The 20,179-nt window shown below is 36.7% G+C and overlaps 2 protein-coding genes across 3 annotated transcripts; both read right to left on the bottom strand.

Moving 5' to 3' along the window:
• Positions 1 to 1,257: 1,257 nt before the first annotated feature.
• On the bottom strand, positions 1,258 to 6,876 carry LOC109798361 (Coatomer, alpha subunit). Its single transcript, XM_020358593.3, has 4 exons — positions 6,594 to 6,876; positions 6,139 to 6,371; positions 4,856 to 5,350; positions 1,258 to 4,553 (listed from the first exon to the last, which is right to left on the bottom strand). Exons 2-4 carry the CDS (start codon positions 6,344 to 6,346, stop codon positions 1,591 to 1,593), a joined length of 3,666 nt encoding a protein of 1,221 aa, XP_020214182.1. The 5' UTR covers positions 6,347 to 6,371; positions 6,594 to 6,876; the 3' UTR covers positions 1,258 to 1,590.
• A 2,083-nt stretch (positions 6,877 to 8,959) lies between these two features.
• LOC109794434 (uncharacterized) lies at positions 8,960 to 20,005 on the bottom strand. 2 transcript variants are annotated; one of them, XM_083062193.1, is made up of 11 exons: positions 19,833 to 20,005; positions 19,665 to 19,747; positions 19,111 to 19,192; positions 18,869 to 18,967; positions 18,710 to 18,775; positions 18,490 to 18,606; positions 17,765 to 17,839; positions 11,749 to 11,851; positions 9,918 to 9,965; positions 9,621 to 9,742; positions 8,960 to 9,489 (listed from the first exon to the last, which is right to left on the bottom strand). In XM_083062193.1, the coding sequence occupies exons 1-11, from the start codon at positions 19,896 to 19,898 to the stop codon at positions 9,388 to 9,390; spliced, it is 963 nt and encodes a 320-aa protein (XP_082918319.1). In that variant the 5' UTR covers positions 19,899 to 20,005; the 3' UTR covers positions 8,960 to 9,387. The 2 variants fall into 2 exon arrangements, with proteins under 2 accessions (XP_082918319.1, XP_082918318.1); XM_083062192.1 differs by having other exon boundaries at positions 19,111 to 19,216; positions 19,833 to 20,004.
• Positions 20,006 to 20,179: the final 174 nt, after the last annotated feature.

Below are 20,179 nucleotides of genomic sequence, written 5' to 3'. Positions count from 1 at the left end.
AAATTGGTCTCCAACTTAATCTTAGAGATAGCCATAATAAGAAAGAATAAATAAATAACACTCTCATTTTCATTAACATCATCATAAGATGGATGAATGTCAAGATATATAGAGACTCAAGCTCAAACTAGAGAGAGCAATATTAAGTAGGGGTGACAAAATGGACTGTGGCTCACGGGTCGGGCCTATAATTCCAACTCGCCAAGTCTGCCCCTTCAAGCCCGTCAACAATTTTTTTGTAGTTTTTTTTTACATTTTTCTTTTAATGTAATATGGGTTGGTTTGCCGATTTGCCGACCCGTTAACTCGCATTTAGGCGAGGCAGATCAATATTTTCAACCCGTTTTTCAATGATGGACCAGGCCAACTTGACCCGTTTTTAATGGGTCATTGGTAGACCCGACCAAAATGGATCGAACCAACTCATTTTACCACCTCTAATATTAAGCTTGTAAGAAAAGCACTTATCTTCACATTATTCTAATAATAATTTACGAAGTTTAAAGATTAATTGAGACAATAAAATTTCAAATATTTCAAAAAGTAAAAATTTAAGATGTTATATATATGCTTTTCTCAAAAAACAGGTTTCATATTTATATATGATTTTATATGTTATCATCTATTAATGGTGATGAAACCCTTCAAGAAAATGCAAACAAAATTGAATATCAAATAACATTTATCGTGTATTAAACGAGAAATAGGGCTTGGTCGGACAGTTTCTACTGCAGAAAGTTGGCCTAAACAAAAATTAGAAAAGAAAAATCTCTCTGAAAAAAGAAATGAGGTGGAGCCACGAGGCATATAACTTATAATAGTGAAATCAGTCGTGATTGAGTAGTATATTTATTATTTTGTAATGTAATTCAGGTTCTCTTTTTTGTTCTAAGCACCAACCTAAACAGGACGAATAAGTATATAACATATGTTGAGTGGTGGCCTGTCATGTCGTACGATATAAACATCAATGGGAAGCAATTCCGTTTCTAATCTCTGGTCATATTAGCAAATGTAAAATAATATATATATATATGAAAACATTATAATTGTTATAGAAACTTTTGTAAATCAGAATGGGTACTGTTTAAAAATTGAAGACAGCTTTCGCGGCGCCTCCATCAATTTATATCACAAATGTGCATTAACATTATAATTTGGTCGTGGATAATTGAGCAGTTAAAAAAATGCGGAAAAATGGAAACATGGTTTATCCTGCAAAGTCAGTCATTATTGTAAAAAGGAAGTAAACATGGATTGGTGTATAAATAATTTATTAAAGCCTCAAAATGTTCCGATTTCCAGCTCAAACTAATAAAAATTAATTTCACATAATACAAGATAACTTCACATGCACGAAATATTAATAGGTTTTTTGCCCCCTTCCTCTTATACTTGGCAGAGGGGGAAAAAGAATTATAAAGGGAAACCATGAAAAAATGGAAAGACACAGAAATTCACTCAGAAACAGTGACACTTGACTATTTCTAGCTTCTACAGAAAATATATTAATTGATCAATAAGACTCTTATCAGCTGTTGAAAATTGACCTGAAACAAAAATTCATGAACTGCTCCTGATCCAGTGCAATCAACGAATCTGGGAAGGAGAGCAGAGCAATCCAGAAGCATCAGCCCCTACCACTGAAAGATCACACACAGCACATAGCTGCCCTTCTTGGTTTGGCACAAAACGGGAAGTACAATATGGGCAAGAGACATCCTTCTGTCCACGATAAATAGGCTCATAGGTTGCTCCACAAATTACAAATGGATTCCGAAAATCGTAGTTCAACTGTATGGCATCAGTCATATTCCTTTCAGCAGCTGCCAGCACTTGCCTTGCTGTCTTGGCTTGGTTTTCAACGGTAGGATTGGTCTCAAGTAGCCTCCTGGCAAAGTTAGCAGCCGTAGCAAGGTTCTTTGCCTTGTAGCAGACAGTCATGGCATTCAGCAAAGCTAGCCTCAAGTGAGGTGGCTGAAGATTGCAGTGGGTGAAGTAAGCTGCAAGCTCTAGCTGGCGTGCTGGATTGTCTTTAATTTCCCTTCGTTTCAGCTCCATCTGCAGACCCAAAACATATTCTTTCACTATGATAATGAGTTCTTTCACATCATCAACCTCCCTCCTTGACTCAACAACAATCAAAGGAATTGTGTGAAGAATATTGACAAAAGTGCGAAGAGCATCAGTAAATTTCCCAGCTGTTGTTGACTTATAACCAGCTTTGAGTTTTTCATCTAATTGAGACAATCTGAAAGGAAGTGCAGGTGGACCTCTTACATTTGGACTAGATGACTCAGTCCAGCCTCTTTCAACAGCAATTGATACAACCGGAGCAGATGAAAAGGCACGCAGATAGGAATGACTGCCAGTATGGAGATCTAGGAACAAAGATTTCAAGGGGTCAAAGTTCTTTATCCCAAGTTGCCTGTTCAATAATCTCATTGCAGTATCAAAATTGCCAGCAGCTACATGATCAGCTGCAAGTGATGATCTCTGAACCCATATCTGGCTAACTGCCATCCCAGGTGTTGGGGCCACAAAAACTGAAGATCGTGAACTGACGGAAACTTTTGGTGTGTCAGCTTCAGGGGGAAGCTCTAAATCTTCCAGCTCCCATCCACCTTCTTCGTCATCCTCTTCAGCCACATCCACACCATCCAAGATTGCAGCAACATCTCCATTTTGTAAGCCATCTACATCAACCATGTCAAGCTCCTCACCCCAATCACCATCAGCAGCCTCATACTCTTCATCATCTGCATCTCGATCTGTATTATTAAAACCACCATCAAATATTCCCCGCATGACCCTAAGAAGGGGCCAATCACCACCACACAAAACAGGTGATGGCGGCATCAAGAGAGATTGTTGTTTTCCTTCGGGCAAAGATGGAACATTATCCCCCAGTTCAGCTGCAAGCCTTTCAGCAACATCATGTAGCCCATGGATTGATGCAGTGACATAAGCAAGAGGCAAATGTCCCGCATTCTCCAAGATCTTAACACGCTCTCTGATGTCACCCATATATAGGGCATTGTGAAACTGGCCCATCACATCATTCTTCACTTCAGCAATTTTCAACATTTTTGAAAGTTTTTCCACATTACCAGTAATGAGATAAAGGAATGACAGTCTCTCAAAATTTTTAGTCCTCTGGTATGCATACTCTACTATACCAGAGTTGCCTTGACGAAGAGCTTCAACCCCTAACCGATACCAGTGATCTTTTTCATCAATTGCCGTTGCTGATGCAACTGCAATTTGAATGTTGCCACTCTCCAAAGCCAAATTGAATCGAATTCTCTCATCTTTCACAAAATGGAGGGCAACTTCTGGAAACCCTTTCTGTTGTAGATAAGCAATCATAGCCTGTCCACAAAGCTGTGAATTCCTTATCATGTTCATAACATGGTCATATCGTTTCTTCAACAAGGAAAGCTTAAAGATATATTCTGTTGCATCAATAGTTATAGCCTTGTTTTTCCCATCCCGACCCAAGCAAAAGATGGTGTTTCCAACAACCTTTGTGATATAAATTGGGACATCAAGTGTTTTTATTATCCCACTATCTCCATTGGGGAGGCAGTATTTGATATGATTTAATGTTGTGTAAATAAAAATACCGTTGTCATCCCAGGCTCCACTTTTTACTCGGATAGTCTCATGAAGGGTGCATTGGTGCACAAGCTTCTTGCTAGCAATGACAATCGCATGTTTACTGAGCAGAGCAACACTTTCCATGTCATTAGACCAGACAACATACTTTATAAAAGGGGTCTGAAGATCACCGAGAACAATCCTCTGCTGTAGATCAAATATAAAAACCCTATCCTCTGACCTACATAGCAAGTTGCCTGTTCCAGCATAGAATATAGCATCAGCCGCAATCGGAAGGGCACTCTTTTTGACAATATCATTCTTCAGATTTTTAACAGAGACTTGGTTACTGCCTTTGTCAAGCACCGCAAACCTATTCCGAGCCACAAAGACTGCAGACCCTCCAAGACCTTTCTTTGGATCTTGCATATCACCCCTACCAAAACTGTCCTTTGTCCCATCTTTCGATATGCAATACAACTCATAAGATCCCCCATCCACATCTGAACAGAGAAGAATTGCATTTTCGGAAGGGCTGTAGGAAAGAGTCTTGGGACTTTGATTCAGACTTGAAGAACCAGGTCGTCGAATTGTAAGTACTTGTGTCTCTCTCTGAGTTGAAAATTCATAGAAACGCAAGAATCGGTCTTTTGTGTAGAATAAAGAATCACCACTAACTGCAAAAGCGGGCCTTTCTCTCTCTAGCTTAAAGACTATCATGCCACTGTCATGACCAGCTGCCAACAAATTCATTTCAGGATGTGTAGAAAGAATCCAAAACCGATCATGCTCTCTGCGGAAAGTTTGAATTCCAGTCCGCTTTGTGGCATCCCATACTCGAATACTTTTATCCTCAGAATTTGAAACAATGATGTCCTGTTTGGCATGGAACATAACACATGAAACATTATTCATGTGCCCTCTCAAAGTATCCACTTCCCATGCCTTAGTGTCTGAAAACAGGGGGGGAAATATTAGGGACATTGAGAAGGTCACTAAAAATTCTAAACTTTGTTTGGTTAACAAAATACTTAAAAGTTAATGCATTCAAGAACTGTCTTGTATGAAAAGTTTCCTAACAAGTACCAACAATACATGCAAGTTCCTCCAAACACTGTTGTATTAATATTTGTAATAATCAGAATAGCATCAATATGAAAGGGTGGTTAGCTTTGGAAAATGAAATGGAAAGGTGTGGATATTCCTAGGTAGTTATTTTTCAGGACAATATAAAGTAATTATGTTCCAAATTTACCATTCATCCTCCAAAGTTTCACTTGTCGGTCATCAGCTCCTGAGACAATGAGAGGCAGTGTAGGATGAAAAGCAGCCCAGTTGACACCCCGGTCATGACCTTCTAATACATACTTAACAACTGCATCAACACCTCCAAAAAGATCTGTGTTCATCTGACTCAATCGTAGAATGTCATCTGCAGGAGGCCCAGCCTTCCTTTTGAGAGAACCAATATCCCAAACACGAACAGTCTGGTCCAGGGAGGCTGACACAACAATATCCTCTTTTGGGTGGAACGAAGCACACATGACATAATGATTGTGCCCAGTTAAAACAGATATACAGGTACGTGACTGCCAGTTCCAAATGCGAATGGTCTGATCATCACTGGCACTCACAATCCACGGGTTCTCATGATGAAATTGCACAGTACGGATATAATCAAGGTGTCCTAGAAGAGTGAACAAACACCTATGCATCTTATAGTTCCAAACCTTAATCTTGTAATCATCCCCTGTCCCAAGAAACAAATAATAACCAATAAGCTGTAAATTACTAAATAGTTTAAAGTAAAATCCTCCCCTTCCACATGTCACAATAATTAATATTACCAATATACATAACACATCAAAATCTCCCCCAAACCAAGCACCAAATGTAACTATTGAAAAATCACATTAAATCCCAACCATTAGAATCATATGTCATGCAACACCACTTTGTTTAAGAAATTAGATTTATATTAGTTACTAGTTTCCAGATCCAGAGCATTTTGATTACACTAAACATATAATGCAAATCCCCCATTCTTACTGCTCATGATATAATCTTCTTTCATCAACCTGGGACAACCAAAGAACAAAGGTGAAGATATAATAATATAATAATAATACAATCAACATATATAAAAGAAGTGTTAAATACTAATATTAATATAGTAAATTCCTCCCTGGCTGGTGGGACAACCGAATACGAGCCATCACACACATAGTTCCAGTTTCATTGTTCAGTATGACAGATCTAAACAAAGAAATGCTTCTTACTCGCACTAATATATGTAAAACGAAAAGCTTTAAGACGGATTCTAGTGAAGTTTAGATGAGTCCAATGTAACTCATTTTGCCAGAGATGCAGATGTAGAACATAAACAAGTGCCATCATTCAGATACACGCAGACCAACAACAGGGCAGGATACACAACACAATTAACGGATCAGATCAGAGTATAAGCAGTGTAAGGATAATTCAAAACAGTAAATTACAGATACATAAACTTAATGAGAAGTATTGTGAACAAGGTACCTCCAGAGACAAAGAGAGGCTGCGAATTATGGAAATGAACACCTCTGACAGGTCCATCGTGCTCATCGAATCTGTCAATTAGGGTTCCCATTCGGTAATCCCATAGCTGGATCACGCCACTGTGAAGACTCGCGAGGATCCACGGTCTCTTGCTGTGGAAACTGAGTCCCTTCACTCTATTACTCTTGGTCTCGAACTTTGTCAGCATCTTCCCTCAATCACAAACACTGCCCCTGCACGATCCAATGAAATCGTTACAAATTCCAATTTCCAATGCCGAAACACGAAAAACGTTTCCCTCCGATTCTAATTTCGGTATAAATAATAAATAATTAGCAATCAACAATCAACAATCAACATTGCTCCACAATTTTTCAGCAATTAGAAAGTAAATCGCGTCTCGTAACTATGTCGATTTTGAATGAAAGCGGAATTGAAAAGTGGAAAGAATTTACCTCAGATCTGAATGGAATTATGAAATGGAGTTCACCGACAGAAGTGTGTGCTGATGAGCATGTATGGAGAGAAGAGAGAGAACGAGAATATTCACTTCTCTTTTCAGATGAGATCTGGTTATGGTTATGGTTATGTGAGTATGTTAATTTACGAAGAAAAAGAATAACGAGAGAGAGACACAGAGAGAGAGAAAGAGAGAGAGATCGGAATGAAATTTCTATAAGTAGTGTAGCGTACTGCGTGCTCATCAAAACTTTCGTTCCAATGCTTAATTGTTATTTGCATCAGTGCCATTACACACACTCGCGCTTAGCCATTTATTACATATTTATTTATTAGCTGTTAATTCCAGGGAATTAATATGTGCATTTTTTTAAAAAATTCTCCCACGTAAAAATATAATAATTATTTTATTAAAATAAATTGGTTTATCTCAGTCCCAGTGGTTCGAAAAAGATAAAAAAGACTAATGCAGACTTATTTATCGATTTAGACAATTTTTTCAGTTACTAAAATAGTAAAACAAAGGTCAACTGGTCAATGATTAATTTTTATAACTGAATTGAATAGTGACTCAAAATAGAAATTTATATAGGACGAAAATCTATTACAATATCACAAATACGGTTTTAAATATTATTAGATTAGAATTAAAGTTTTTTTTTTTTTTTGGTTCGTCCCTGGAGTATCCACCGACAGTGACTAATCTAATTAAAGTTTTATTTCAACAACATTATATTAAATATAAATATATATTATGGAGATAAAATTTTAATTTTATTCAAGAATAGCACTAAGATAATGCAAAAGTTTTTTATATATATTTATCGGTTGTAATGACGTGTTAATATTGAATTGTTGGATTATTGGGACTGGGCAGCAAGAGGTAGTTGAGATTAAAATTGAAGCAAGTCTGGTGGTACGAACACCAAAGCTGTTAATATGATGGAATCATACCAAACAGCTGAGAAAACAAAACCAGAAGGAGAGGGGTGTTCCGTTGATTACAAGTCACCGGCCAAATTCTTATGCAATGCACCATATTTTAATGTTTAAGTAAAACAGAAATTAAAATAAGCTTTTGAGTAAATAGTTACAGATGTAATGAAATCATGGTAAGGGTATATTAATTTTTGTGTAAATAGTCATTTTCCCTTGAAATTTTTTTGATCCATCATTTCTCTTTGAATTTGAAAAATGTTCATATATTATTATTATCCAAATAAACAGGGGAGAAAAAGATTTACAATTTGCAGTATTTTACAGTTTTTTTTTTACAAGTGTTTTACACTTTTCTGATGCATTAATATTTTGTTTTGAAAAAAAAAATGCGTATTGTCGCACCTACTCATTGCATATTATCCGCATAAGTTTTATTTCACCTATTTTTTCGTTATGGTACAAGTGGCTGAATATTTGGTCAAAATTGGTCTTAGTGTTTGCATTTTTAGTAGTTTTGGTTCATGAAAATTTAGTCAAAAATGATCTTAATTTATGTATTTTAAAAGCCGTGGTTGTGGTCTCAATGTCACATTACCTGTTAATCACGACAACAAAAATTGTTAAAATAATTAGCGTGATTAAAAGTATATCATACATTTATACTTTTGAATAAAAGTTAGTGATCATATTACTACTTAAAAAACATGTTCTTATATCTTTTAATATTAACCGGTCAAATAATATATATATATATATATATATATATATATATATATATATATAATTCTCATTTCCCATGACAATAAGAGTTTTCACTTAATACACTTTTATATAGATAGATTGTAATTGTAGACTCTTATTTTATTTTATTTGTAAATTTAGCTATTACAAGTTTTGAGGGATCGTTTTATAAACCAAAACTAGAAATATATTATAAAAAAATTATACTCACTTATTTTTATTACAAAAAACATTGTGATATTATACATAAATTAAATATTTATTATTCTAATTATTTGTAAGAAAAATAGGTAATATACTGACCGTGTAGTTTTACACTATGATAGGTTGGTTTTTATAATAACTGATTTCTAACGGATTTTATGCCTTATATGTAAGCTACAATTCTTTGCCACGAGTCTTATCATGCATGTGAATTCGATCTGAATACTCTGTAATTCTCAAATGAAAAATAAGCGCGCTGAAAATTCTTACGATGTACTTTTTCATCAACATTTTGTTATATTTTACATGTTTCAAATTTCATGCTGCACAAATAAAAGAAATTGCAGTTCACTTGAAACAATTAATGTATTATTGTAGGAACATTTCCATATGCTAATAAACAAACATAAAGAGGAATGCTGCAAGTGCCTAAGATTAGGGAAACAAAAAGAAATAAAAAATAAAACATTGACAAAAATGAAACCACAAAATGATTAATGTATACTTTTTTAAAAATAATTAAAATATTTAATAAAATGTATTAATGGCTCCTTAACTAGGGTCCCCAAGAGACTCGGTAAGAAAGACTAATGATTTTGCTAGATTCCAATATTACAATAAATTATATATTTTCTTTCAATTTTTGGGAGGAGATATTACTTAACCTGTTGTGTAAAGCTACCTGAATTTGAAAGTAGCCAGAAACTGTTCTGAAGGCCAATTGGTCGATCCATGTGAGTATTGCTACCTGCTTGAAGATATGATCATCTGTATTTCTCGAGCTCACTGTATTCGCTTGATCTTCTCTTCAAATAACAAACCACTTGTATTGTAGCATTATGCAGAACATTGTTTTGGCTAATGACATTCCAACTGCTAAGGCCAATTTCAGGTTCGAAGAAAATGCTATTGTGGTTTCCCCTGAAGCACTTGAACAATCTCCGCTGCCCTAGTTTCGATGCCTTTCAGGTACTCTGTCAGAATCCGTTGTTGGTAAGAGCCTCCCTCCTTAGTTTTTCAGCAGCATGTGGTCAAGAGAAAGAGCATGAACAAATCAAAGGAACAAAATCAGTAATATAGAAGACAGAGAATGAATTATAGCCACATGCATAAAAAAATTAAACATGGCTTTGTCTCACAGTTCTAATCAAAACGCGTTCAACTCGTTTATTTAAGACTGCGAAAAGCTCCTCTACTGAAATATCCCCACCACCAATTGTCAATCCTTTGATCAAAATATTGTTCCATTCTTGTTCAGGAGCTGCAAGGGATAAACAATATGATTGATCATTGAAGCAAAACTTATATAACATTGGAGATAAAAGGTGGCGCACGATTAGGAAGCTATTTTTCTCAAGAACCAGGGACATAATTCTGACAGTAAGTTTACAATTGAATTTTTTCTATAACATAAAAGATTTGGAGAATTAAGACACCTTGGATTATGGTTTCAAGGAATTGTTCATCCTTCAAAACTTCCTTCCCTGCAAGAACACAAATCATCCAGATTAAGCATAAAAGTTCTATATTTGTGCCAACCTGTAAGGATATGTTGACAAGCAAGAAGACAATGATAAGCTGAAAAGATGTCCACGACTTTATTTTCTATACACCATGATAGAAAAGAACTAAACTAATTGCACTATTTATAAATCAATCATGACCGTTCAATTTTATGTCTGTTGTGATTTTATATTAACATATTCTGAAACTAAAAATTAGATTATTGAAATGCAAAACTATTTATTTGAAGAGCATTGAAAACAGAACTTTGATTTGTTGATGAAAAATCAAAATAGTTAGAATTTGTATAGTTAACGTACTTTACAACTCCAGTGTATCAAAAGGCAGCTCAATGGTTATAATAACAAAAAAAAATCTCTTATGTGGGAGGCAACCTAATGGATCGGTAGACCTGATCCTGGTTCCTAAATGACCAATCAATCCAATTAGGCACTAATCATTTATTTTCACAGTTTAACTTTGACAATAACAAAAGCCTTATCCCACTAGGTGATTCATGGACCATATAACACCATTTAACTTTGTTAAAGACCAAATCTTCAAATATATTATTTACATGAAACCCCTCAAAGCAATTTCTCCAGTTTCCATCTCGGTCTTCTTCTCTTCCTTTGGACGGGACTAAAATCCATGCAATCTACTTCCCTTACTGGTCTCGAGTGACCTTTGGATGTCCAAACTCCAAACAACCCTGATCGATCTTTTTGTCACCTTTTCCTTAATCAGGGTCATATCAATACCACCTCATATACAGTCATTTCGTATCTTGTTCTTTCTTGTGTGGCCACAGATCTTTCTTAACATTTTTATTTCTACTACTCCTATTTTTCTTTTGTGTCCCTATAAAGCCCAACGTTCACTACCAGAATATAGTCAGAGGTATAATAGTAAGATAAACTTACATTTGAGTTTGGTAGGTATTTTGCGATCACAAATAATTCTCAATAGCTTTCTCCTTTTTAGCCATTTCACTTCTATTCTATGTGTGACATTCTCAATAATTTCCCTATCATTTGACAAGATTAACCCCATGTATTAAAACTTAGAAACTTATGGTGTGTCATCTTCCATTTTAACTTCGAAGTCATAGTCCTGTCTCTTGCTAAAATTACAATGCATATACTCTCAGTCTAATTTAGGCGAAAACCATTTGATTCCAAAGTCTTCAACTTTCAACTCTTTAGACAACATGAAGAAAAAAAGCTACCTCCCCGCTTCCCTTCTATCTATCAAACGGATGGAAGGGAAGAACCTTTAGTGTCCCCTCTAGGGCCTCACAATTAATAGTCAATATGTTTTTATCTCAAATCTTTTTCATTTAGAAGAGAGACTGAGAGACTAAGTTTTCAGAAAGGCCATTCTCATCTAAAAGGGACGAAATTTGTTGCACACAAAAGGATCATATACAAAGAAAGAGAAAAAGAGAGTGAAAAAACTAAACTGTCAACCATAACCATATAAAGAAAAAATATATATTTTAACTATAGTTTGACCGTAGCAAGTACAATGAAAATTCCTTTATTTAACTTAATTTATTCAAGTTACTTTCCTACATTTCCTATTCTCTATCTTTCTCCTATTCAATAAAGTAAATATACACATAACTTTAAAGAAGAAAAGGAATTAAATAAAAAAGAAAATAGCAACCTAACACTTTCACGGATTGGCGGTGTTATTTCACAAGCAAATACTCGTCTGTTTAGACATAATATTTCCTGCAGAATACATCGACTACAGACAAACCTTTCATGGCATAACTACGTTTTGAGAGAACTTTTGAAGCATAGAGCTGCAACACCTTTTGCAACATAGCCTCAAGGCCAGGTTTATCACCATCTTCCTTTGCCTGCTCATTATAGGCGAAATACTGTTGAGTCTTAAACAAGTCATATGTTATATGTAAATATAATTACAGTGGAAAATAGAAAAAGGAAAAAGAAAAGTTTATCATATATAGAAAACATATCAGTCAAACATAGCAGTTCTTTGCAAACATCTCAAAATATATACTGCTATAACAGTGTTTGATTGGAGGGGAGAGATTTTTAAAAACTTTTTTTTTTGGTTCAATTTTTAGGAAGGGAGAGGGGGAGAGCAAAATCACGTAGATTTGAAAGGGGAGAGAGATTTTAAAATATTTTTAATATAATATCCGAAATATCCTTATTTACATTATTAAATTTAAAATTATGAGAATACAAAAGTAAATTGGTTTATAAAATTCCTCTCCGCCGTTCCCCTTGTGAACCAACAAGAAAAGAGCTACCTCCCCTTCTCTTCTTTCAACCAAACAAAATTTCTAAGTTCTTCTCTCTCCTCCCCTCCTTTGAGTCAAATGTGTTAGGAAAAATTACGCTGATCTTTCCCGTAACTTCAGATTTGAGAATGGAGCAAAAATAATTGTGGACTAATAGCACACACAAAATTGATAACGGAGTTCGGCCAACTCTGCCTACGTCTCCGGGCTGCTGTAGATATTTTACTGAAAAAGGGAAATATAAATAGTGTTTACAGAACACTCACAATCTCTCAAAATACTTACAACCACTCACAACCCATGACCCAACTATACCCAGAAAATTAAGAATCACTCTCTCTCTCTCAATTTTCCTACAAGTGTTTATGCTTTCGTTGGATCTATCAAATGAACGGAGGGGCTTGCTATTTATAAGCAAATATTGCAGTGTGAACGCTCCAAATTTCGGTGCCTCCAATTTTGATTTCTTTGGCAGCCAAATTTGATTTCTGCCAAATTTGTTTTCGGTGGCCTGCCAAATTTGATTTCATTGGCAGCCACCTATTTTGACTTTTCAACAATCTCCCACTTGAAGACTGATTTCAATCTGTCTTCACACTTTAATCAATGCAGCAGCCTTCCCTAGTCTGTTACTAGCAGGCCAACTGAAGTTGAGCACAACTTCAGTTTGTCAATGGTCACCACCTTTGTTAACATGTCTGTTGGGTTCCTGCTTCCTAAGATCTTCTTCAATGTTAACACCTCATCCTCTAGCAAAGATCTGATAAAGTGATAACGAATATCAATGTGTTTTGTCCTAGAGTGAAATGTTGAATTCTTTGCCAGATGTATTGCACTCTGACTATCACTATGCAAAACACTCCTCTCTTGGATGAATCCCAGCTCTGTTAACAATCCCTGAAGCCATATCAATTCTTTACTGGCTTCTGTTACTGCTACGTACTCAGCTTCTGTAGTGGATAAAGCGACAATCTTTTGTACCTGCGACATCCAACTAACAGCTGTAGTACCAACAGTAAAAAAATAACCGGTGGTACTTCTTCGGTGATCGACTTCACCTCCATAGTCTGCATCTACATATCCTTGCACCTTTATTTTACCTTTACCAAAGTGCAAACACCTTTCTGTGGTGCCTCGTAGATACCTCAGAATCCATTTAACTGCTTCCCAATGAGCTTTTCTTGGATTCGACATAAACCTGCTAACAACTCCCACTGCATGGCCAATGTCTGGCCTTGTACAGACCATTGCGTACATCAAACTTCCAATGGCTGAAGCATATGGAACTTTAGCCATAAAGCATTTTTCTTCCTCTGTCTGAGGGGACTGATCCTTGGATAGGCGAAAATGACTAGCCAAAGGTGTACTAACTGGCTTGGCGTCGCCCATGTTAAATCTTTGCAAAACACGGTTGATGTACTCTGCTTGAGATAACTGCAAAATCCCTCTTTGCTTATCTCTTGTGATTTGCATTCCAAGAATCTTCTTTGCAGGACCTAAGTCCTTCATGTCAAATTCTTTTGACAATCGCTGCTTCAAGCTTCTTATCTCATCCATATCTAAACCAGCTACTAACATATCATCAACATAAAGTAGCAGAATGATATAACTGGACTTATATCTCTTGAAGTAGCAACAGTGGTCAGCATTGCACTTGTGGAAGCCTTCTTTGTGCATGAAGCCATCAAACTTCTTGTACCACTGTCTTGGAGCTTGTTTTAGACCATACAAGCTCTTCTTCAACCTGCACACCATATTCTCTTTTCCTTTCTCTGAGAAGCCTTCTGGTTGGTGCATGTATATCTCCTCATCTAGATCTCCATGAAGAAATGCGGTCTTCACATCTAACTGCTCTAGGTAGAGCTCTTCACTAGCAACAATACTCAACACTGTTCTGATTGTATTAAGTTTCACAACTGGAGAAAAAATCTCTGTGTAGTCAACTCCTTCCTTTTGTTGGAATCCTTTGACGACTAATCGAGCTTTGTATCTTTTGGAGCCATCATGCTCCTCTTTTACTCGATACACCCATTTGTTGTGAAGTGCTTTCTTATCTCTGGGTAACTCAGCTAGTTCCCACGTCTGATTAGAGATTAAAGACTTCATTTCGTCTTTCATGGCATGCTCCCACTTGCTGGAATCTGTGGCCTGACATGCTTCATCATAATCTTCAGGCTCACCTCCATCAGTCAACAACATATAGTTCATGTATCTCCTGTTAGGTACATGAGGCCGAGATGATCTCCTCACAGGAGCTGAAGTTGAAGACTCTGGTGTGTCAGATTGTTGTTCACAACTTTGTTCCGTTGATTCCTCTGGCTGAGGAGTTTCAACTATAGGACTTTCTGGGACATCATCCACCTCTGCATACACTGGCCTACTCTCTTCTGAGTTACTGGCATCAGTGTTATGTCTGTCCTTGTACATCACTCTCTCATTGAAGATAACATCTCTGCTGCGGATCATCTTTCTGTTTTCATCATCCCATAGGCGATAGCCAAACTCATCTTCACCATAACCGATGAGAGTGCACTTCTTCGATTTGGGATCAAGCTTATTTCTGCCTTGATCACTGATGTGCACATATGCTACGCAACCGAAAACTTTAAGATGTGTGAGTTTTACCTCCTTTCCGCTCCATACCTCTTCTGGTATTCTATACTCCAATGGTACCGATGGACCTCGGTTGATCAAGTATGCTGCTGTGTTGACTGCTTCTGCCCAAAACTGTTTTGGTAAGCCTGACTGCATACGCAAGCTTCTGGCTCTCTCAGTCAACGTTCGGTTCATCCGCTCAGCTACACCATTGTGTTGCGGTGTACCAGGCACGGTTCTTTCCATTCTGATTCCGTGCTCATAGCAGAACTTCTTGAATCTGGTGTCTTCATATTCACCACCATTGTCGGTTCTGAGCTTTTTAATCTTCAATCCTGTCTCATTTTCAACCATGGCTTTCCATATCTTGAAAGCCTCAAATACATCTGACTTATGTTTTAGAAAGTATACCCATACTTTCCGAGAGTGATCATCAATAAAAGTCACGAAGTATTGCTTCCCACTAATAGATGAGACAGTCGTTGGACCCCACACATCGGAGTGAACAAGCTCGAGTTTCTCCTTCTTTGGGGTTCTTCCACTTGTCTGAAAGCTGACTCTTTTCTGCTTTCCAAGTATACAGTCTTCACACATGTCAATTTCCACTGACTGAAGACCTGGTAATTTTCCCTTCGAGTGCATAATCTTCATCCCTTTCTCACTCATATGGCCAAGTCTCTGGTGCCATAGATTGGGATTGTCATTTGCTGCAATTGCAATTAAATAACATGCTCCTGCTGTTTTGTAAAGAGTACCGCTCTTTTTACCACGAGCAATCGTCATTGCACCCTTGGAAATCTTCCAATCATCACCATGGAAGGTCGTTGTGTAGCCTTCACTGGCCTACTGAGATTAAGTTCTTCGTTAGGTCGGGAATATGTCTGACATTCTTCAATTCCCATACAGACCCTTTTAGCTTAATCTTCACTACACCTTTTCCAACAATCTCACAAGATTGTTCATTACCAAGGTAGACTTTACCAAGGTTTCCGGGAACATAATTCTCGAAGAATTCTCTCTGCGAAGTAGCGTGGAAAGATGCTCCAGAGTCTAACACCCAAGACTCCTCCTTGCTCTCCAAAGAGCATATTAATGCATCATCTCTTCCTGAGGTAGAAGCAATATTTGCCTCTGCTTTCGCCTCCTGATTCTTCGGTGCATTTTTGCACTGATTTTTGTAGTGCCCGGTCTGCCCACAGTTCCAACACTTGATAGTTTTTGAGTTGTTAGAACTACGATGATTTCTGGATTTGGACCTGTTATCCCTTGATTTTCCACGTCCATTTCCTCTGGTTGGAGCCCTCCCTCTTGACTCTGTATGTAATACTGAAGAGGTTGAGGATTCACCCGACTCTCTCCGTCGGATCTCTTCACTGAGAACCAGATCACGAACATCATCTGATTTCAACTTATTGCTTCCCGATGAGCTACTCACAGCTGTGACAGTAGCATTCCAACTTTCTGGTAGAGAAGACAAAAGTATCAATGCTCGTACTTCATCGTCAAATTCAATTCCAACTGAACTCAACTGGGTTGTGACTGTACTGAGTTCATTTAAATGTTGTGCTACTGATGCGCCTTCCGCCATTCGCAAGTTAAACAACCGCCTCATCAAGTGAACTTTGTTTGAGGCTGACGGCTTTTCATACATACTGGAAAGAGCCGTCATAAGACCCACCGTGGTCTTTTCCTTTGCAATATTGAAAGCAACATTACGAGATAATGTCAAGCGGATAACTCCAAGGGCTTGTCTATCAAGAAGGACCCATTCATCATCCTTCATGCCCTCTGGTTTCTTTCCTTCGAGAGGTTGATGTAGCTTTTTCTGGTACAGGTAATCTTCGATCTGCATCTTCCAAAAGCTAAAGTCCGCACCATCGAACTTTTCAATTTTCACCTTTCCTTCATCTGCCGCCATTGCTCCCACTCAAATCTGACTTCTCGGATCGCTTCTGCCAACAAATTGGTAACGCTGACCAATTTACACTATTCACTATTCACGTGAATAGTAAAATACTATTCATATGAATAGTACTCTCGCCAGAGTTTAGCAGAAACAACCGGCTCTGATACCAGTTGTTAGGAAAAATTACGCTGATCTTTCCCGTAACTTCAGATTTGAGAATGGAGCAAAAATAATTGTGGACTAATAGCACACACAAAATTGATAACGGAGTTCGGCCAACTCTGCCTACGTCTCCGGGCTGCTGCAGATATTTTACTGAAAAAGGGAAATATAAATAGTGTTTACAGAACACTCACAATCTCTCAAAATACTTACAACCACTCACAACCCATGACCCAACTATACCCAGAAAATTAAGAATCACTCTCTCTCTCTCAATTTTCCTACAAGTGTTTATGCTTTCGTTGGATCTATCAAATGAACGGAGGGGCTTGCTATTTATAAGCAAATATTGCAGTGTGAACGCTCCAAATTTCGGTGCCTCCAATTTTGATTTCTTTGGCAGCCAAATTTGATTTCTGCTTTCTGCCAAATTTGTTTTCGGTGGCCTGCCAAATTTGATTTCATTGGCAGCCACCTATTTTGACTTTTCAACAAAATGGAGCCTAACAGGAAGCTAATTAGAAATATGACCTTATTATACACCAAAAGTGAATACACACGAGAGAAATTGTGGTCAAATATTAGTTTAGTAGTTGAATGTCCAAAACTAATAAGCCTTAAAATTATCCAAATTGTTGATACCTCGTAAACTAAGTAGTTAGTATCTTTTTTTCATTTTAGGGTCACTTGGTATGTGTTTGACATGTAAATAACTACGACGAGTTTTAAGGACGATATAGATAGCGAACATTGGACAACATTTGCTGTTACTAGATCTACTCAGTACTGACTACTGAAAATTATTTTAGGTTAAATATAAGGCGGAAAGACAGACTCACTTGTCGTAGCTGCGCATTAACTTCAGCAAGAAACCCTTCATCCAGCTGTCCTTCTTGCTCCCTTTGACTTATTTCCTAATAATTGGAACTTAAAATTTACATAGATAGAGGATTTGCTGAAAATATTTATGAATAACCAAAACAAACCACTGGCAAATATAATAGTTTACGAAAATGAAATCTCTTCATTTACTAGAGAAGAAAGACTAAAACAATGACAAATATCCATGATTCGGCAGACACTTATTTACTTTTGGCTTCACAAATGAAATGGTTATATGGTGCCTATCTCATTTAAACTTGCATTACAGAGGAGTAGAAGAATACATAACGAATTATTTACCCATCACCCTGTTGTTTATTACTGCCATTAATCATTTGGTGGCTCAAGTCTAATCTAATTCATATTTTGCAAAACCTGAAGGTGAATGAAAAAGACTCTCTCAAAGATGGAATGCACATTAAAGTTCATGATGAATGAAGACTGAAACATGTATCAAATGTTGAGATTTAGCATAAAGGTAGTCAGTAGAAATCCATGCAACAACTAAAAAAAAATACTATTCAAATTAAGCCTAATGTTGACAGATGACACAAGTAGAGCATTGCTGACTGCTTCACAATATATCAAAGTGAAGGGGGATATACATAGTATAAAATTTAGAAGAAAGTTCTTCCAATAAAATAGGTCACTCTTGCTAAAATCAATGAGAAACAGAACTCACCTTTTCCATCAATGTGAGTGCCCGCGGATCTCTAGGAGGCCATGGAATCTCTCCTTCATCATCAATCACAGGTTTTAGTACTCCCTTTAGGACATCTGTGGAAGATTCTATCTTTTCCTGCAAAGTAAGCACATAAAAACAAGATTATTGTCAAAAGAAGCTTCAAAGATAACCCAACAACTTTTGAACAATGTTCAACTAAATGAAGAGAGAGGTGTACATTAGTCTTGTGCACCACGAGATCCACCACACTCATGACTGTCGCAGCCAATTCTTCATAATCTCTCTGCATATCAACAATAAACAAAAGCAATTAGTGTAATGAAAGAACTACACAGAGACTGACTAAATAAACATTTTCGAAATTTCAGAAGTGTACTTTATCATCCTCAGACTTGCAAGTATCAGATCTTGCTGCAAGTCGCACCCAAAAGCTTGGATTGAAAGCGAGGATGTTTTCGACAACAAGTTTCTGGAGCTGTTTACAAAATGAAAAACAAAACAACATTGATGCCATTGAAAAACGTTATCCAAAACCAATCAACCAATACATAAAATACAAGTTCAAATCACATTTCCATGAGCTACATCTGCTATAAAATGTGGTTAAATAAATCGTACTTCGTGAGGATTAGCTTCTCTGAGCATATCTATGAGCCTATCAATTTCAACAGTCTTCTTAAAAGCTTCCTCGGCTTCTTGACTGGCTGCACATATGAAAGTTGTCCTGTTTTTAGATCCAAACACGGCAATTCACTATTCTGAATTTTGATAGTTTCATCAAATATTAGAATACAGTACTAGACTACTAGTAGCCTGTTTGGATAAATTTATAAAAGGATAAAATATAAACAAAAAATGAAATTAGGTTCACTAACAAGTTAAATTAATTTATGCATAAACTAAAATTAACTTACAAATAAGCTAATTTATAGAAACTCTCTCGCTGAAAACTAATTAACTCATGCATAAGCTAATCTTAACTTATAGAAAGTTTATTTCATTTTCCTTCCTAATTTTATCTTCTCTTTTTAAGTGTTTTCGAAAAAATTTATCCAAACAAGTGCTAGAAGTGTAAATAAAACAAAGCTTAACATCACATCACATGATACAATAGTTAATCAATGAATAATAATAATCACTAATCAGTGACAGCGAGCACGATCGGTTACTACCTCCTCTTCGAATTCAAGTGAAATGGCGTGAGCCTCAAGTTCAGCCTATGTTTCCGAAGTTTGGAATCTTGCGGCAGTGCAACCTAGAGATGACAGCATAGTAATAATCATAAACAGGAGAATTAAATAGCGCAAATGAATCCATAACAGAAGAATGGAAGAAAGTACCTGATGATTAGGAAAAGGAGAATATACAGAAGCAAACGATGAGACACAGAAAGCGTTGATTCTCATTCTCGGAATGGTAATTAGTTACTTCAATGGCGGGAGAGAGAGAGAGAGAGAGAGAGAGCTCTAGTGACGCTTCAAGTTTTACGCATCCAAATACCAACCATATACTTCATTACCTGTTCAAAAAATTTCTTTTTAATATTTTAATATTTTATTGTCCATACAAAAAATCATTCCTAGGCTCAAAAAGCGCCTTGATAGTCATACAAGTATGGGCCGATGACCTTGAAAAGAAGAATGAGAAGCCCATCGTAGTTGGTTGGACGTAGGCCCAAACTAATAGT

The sequence above is a fragment of the Cajanus cajan genome, chromosome 8 (assembly GCF_000230855.2).
Source record: "Cajanus cajan strain Asha chromosome 8, NIPB_CcT2T_4, whole genome shotgun sequence".
Taxonomy (NCBI): Eukaryota; Viridiplantae; Streptophyta; class Magnoliopsida; order Fabales; family Fabaceae; genus Cajanus; species Cajanus cajan.
The sequence above is the reverse complement of the archived record's forward strand: the minus strand, read 5'-3'. Positions and strand labels throughout refer to the sequence as shown.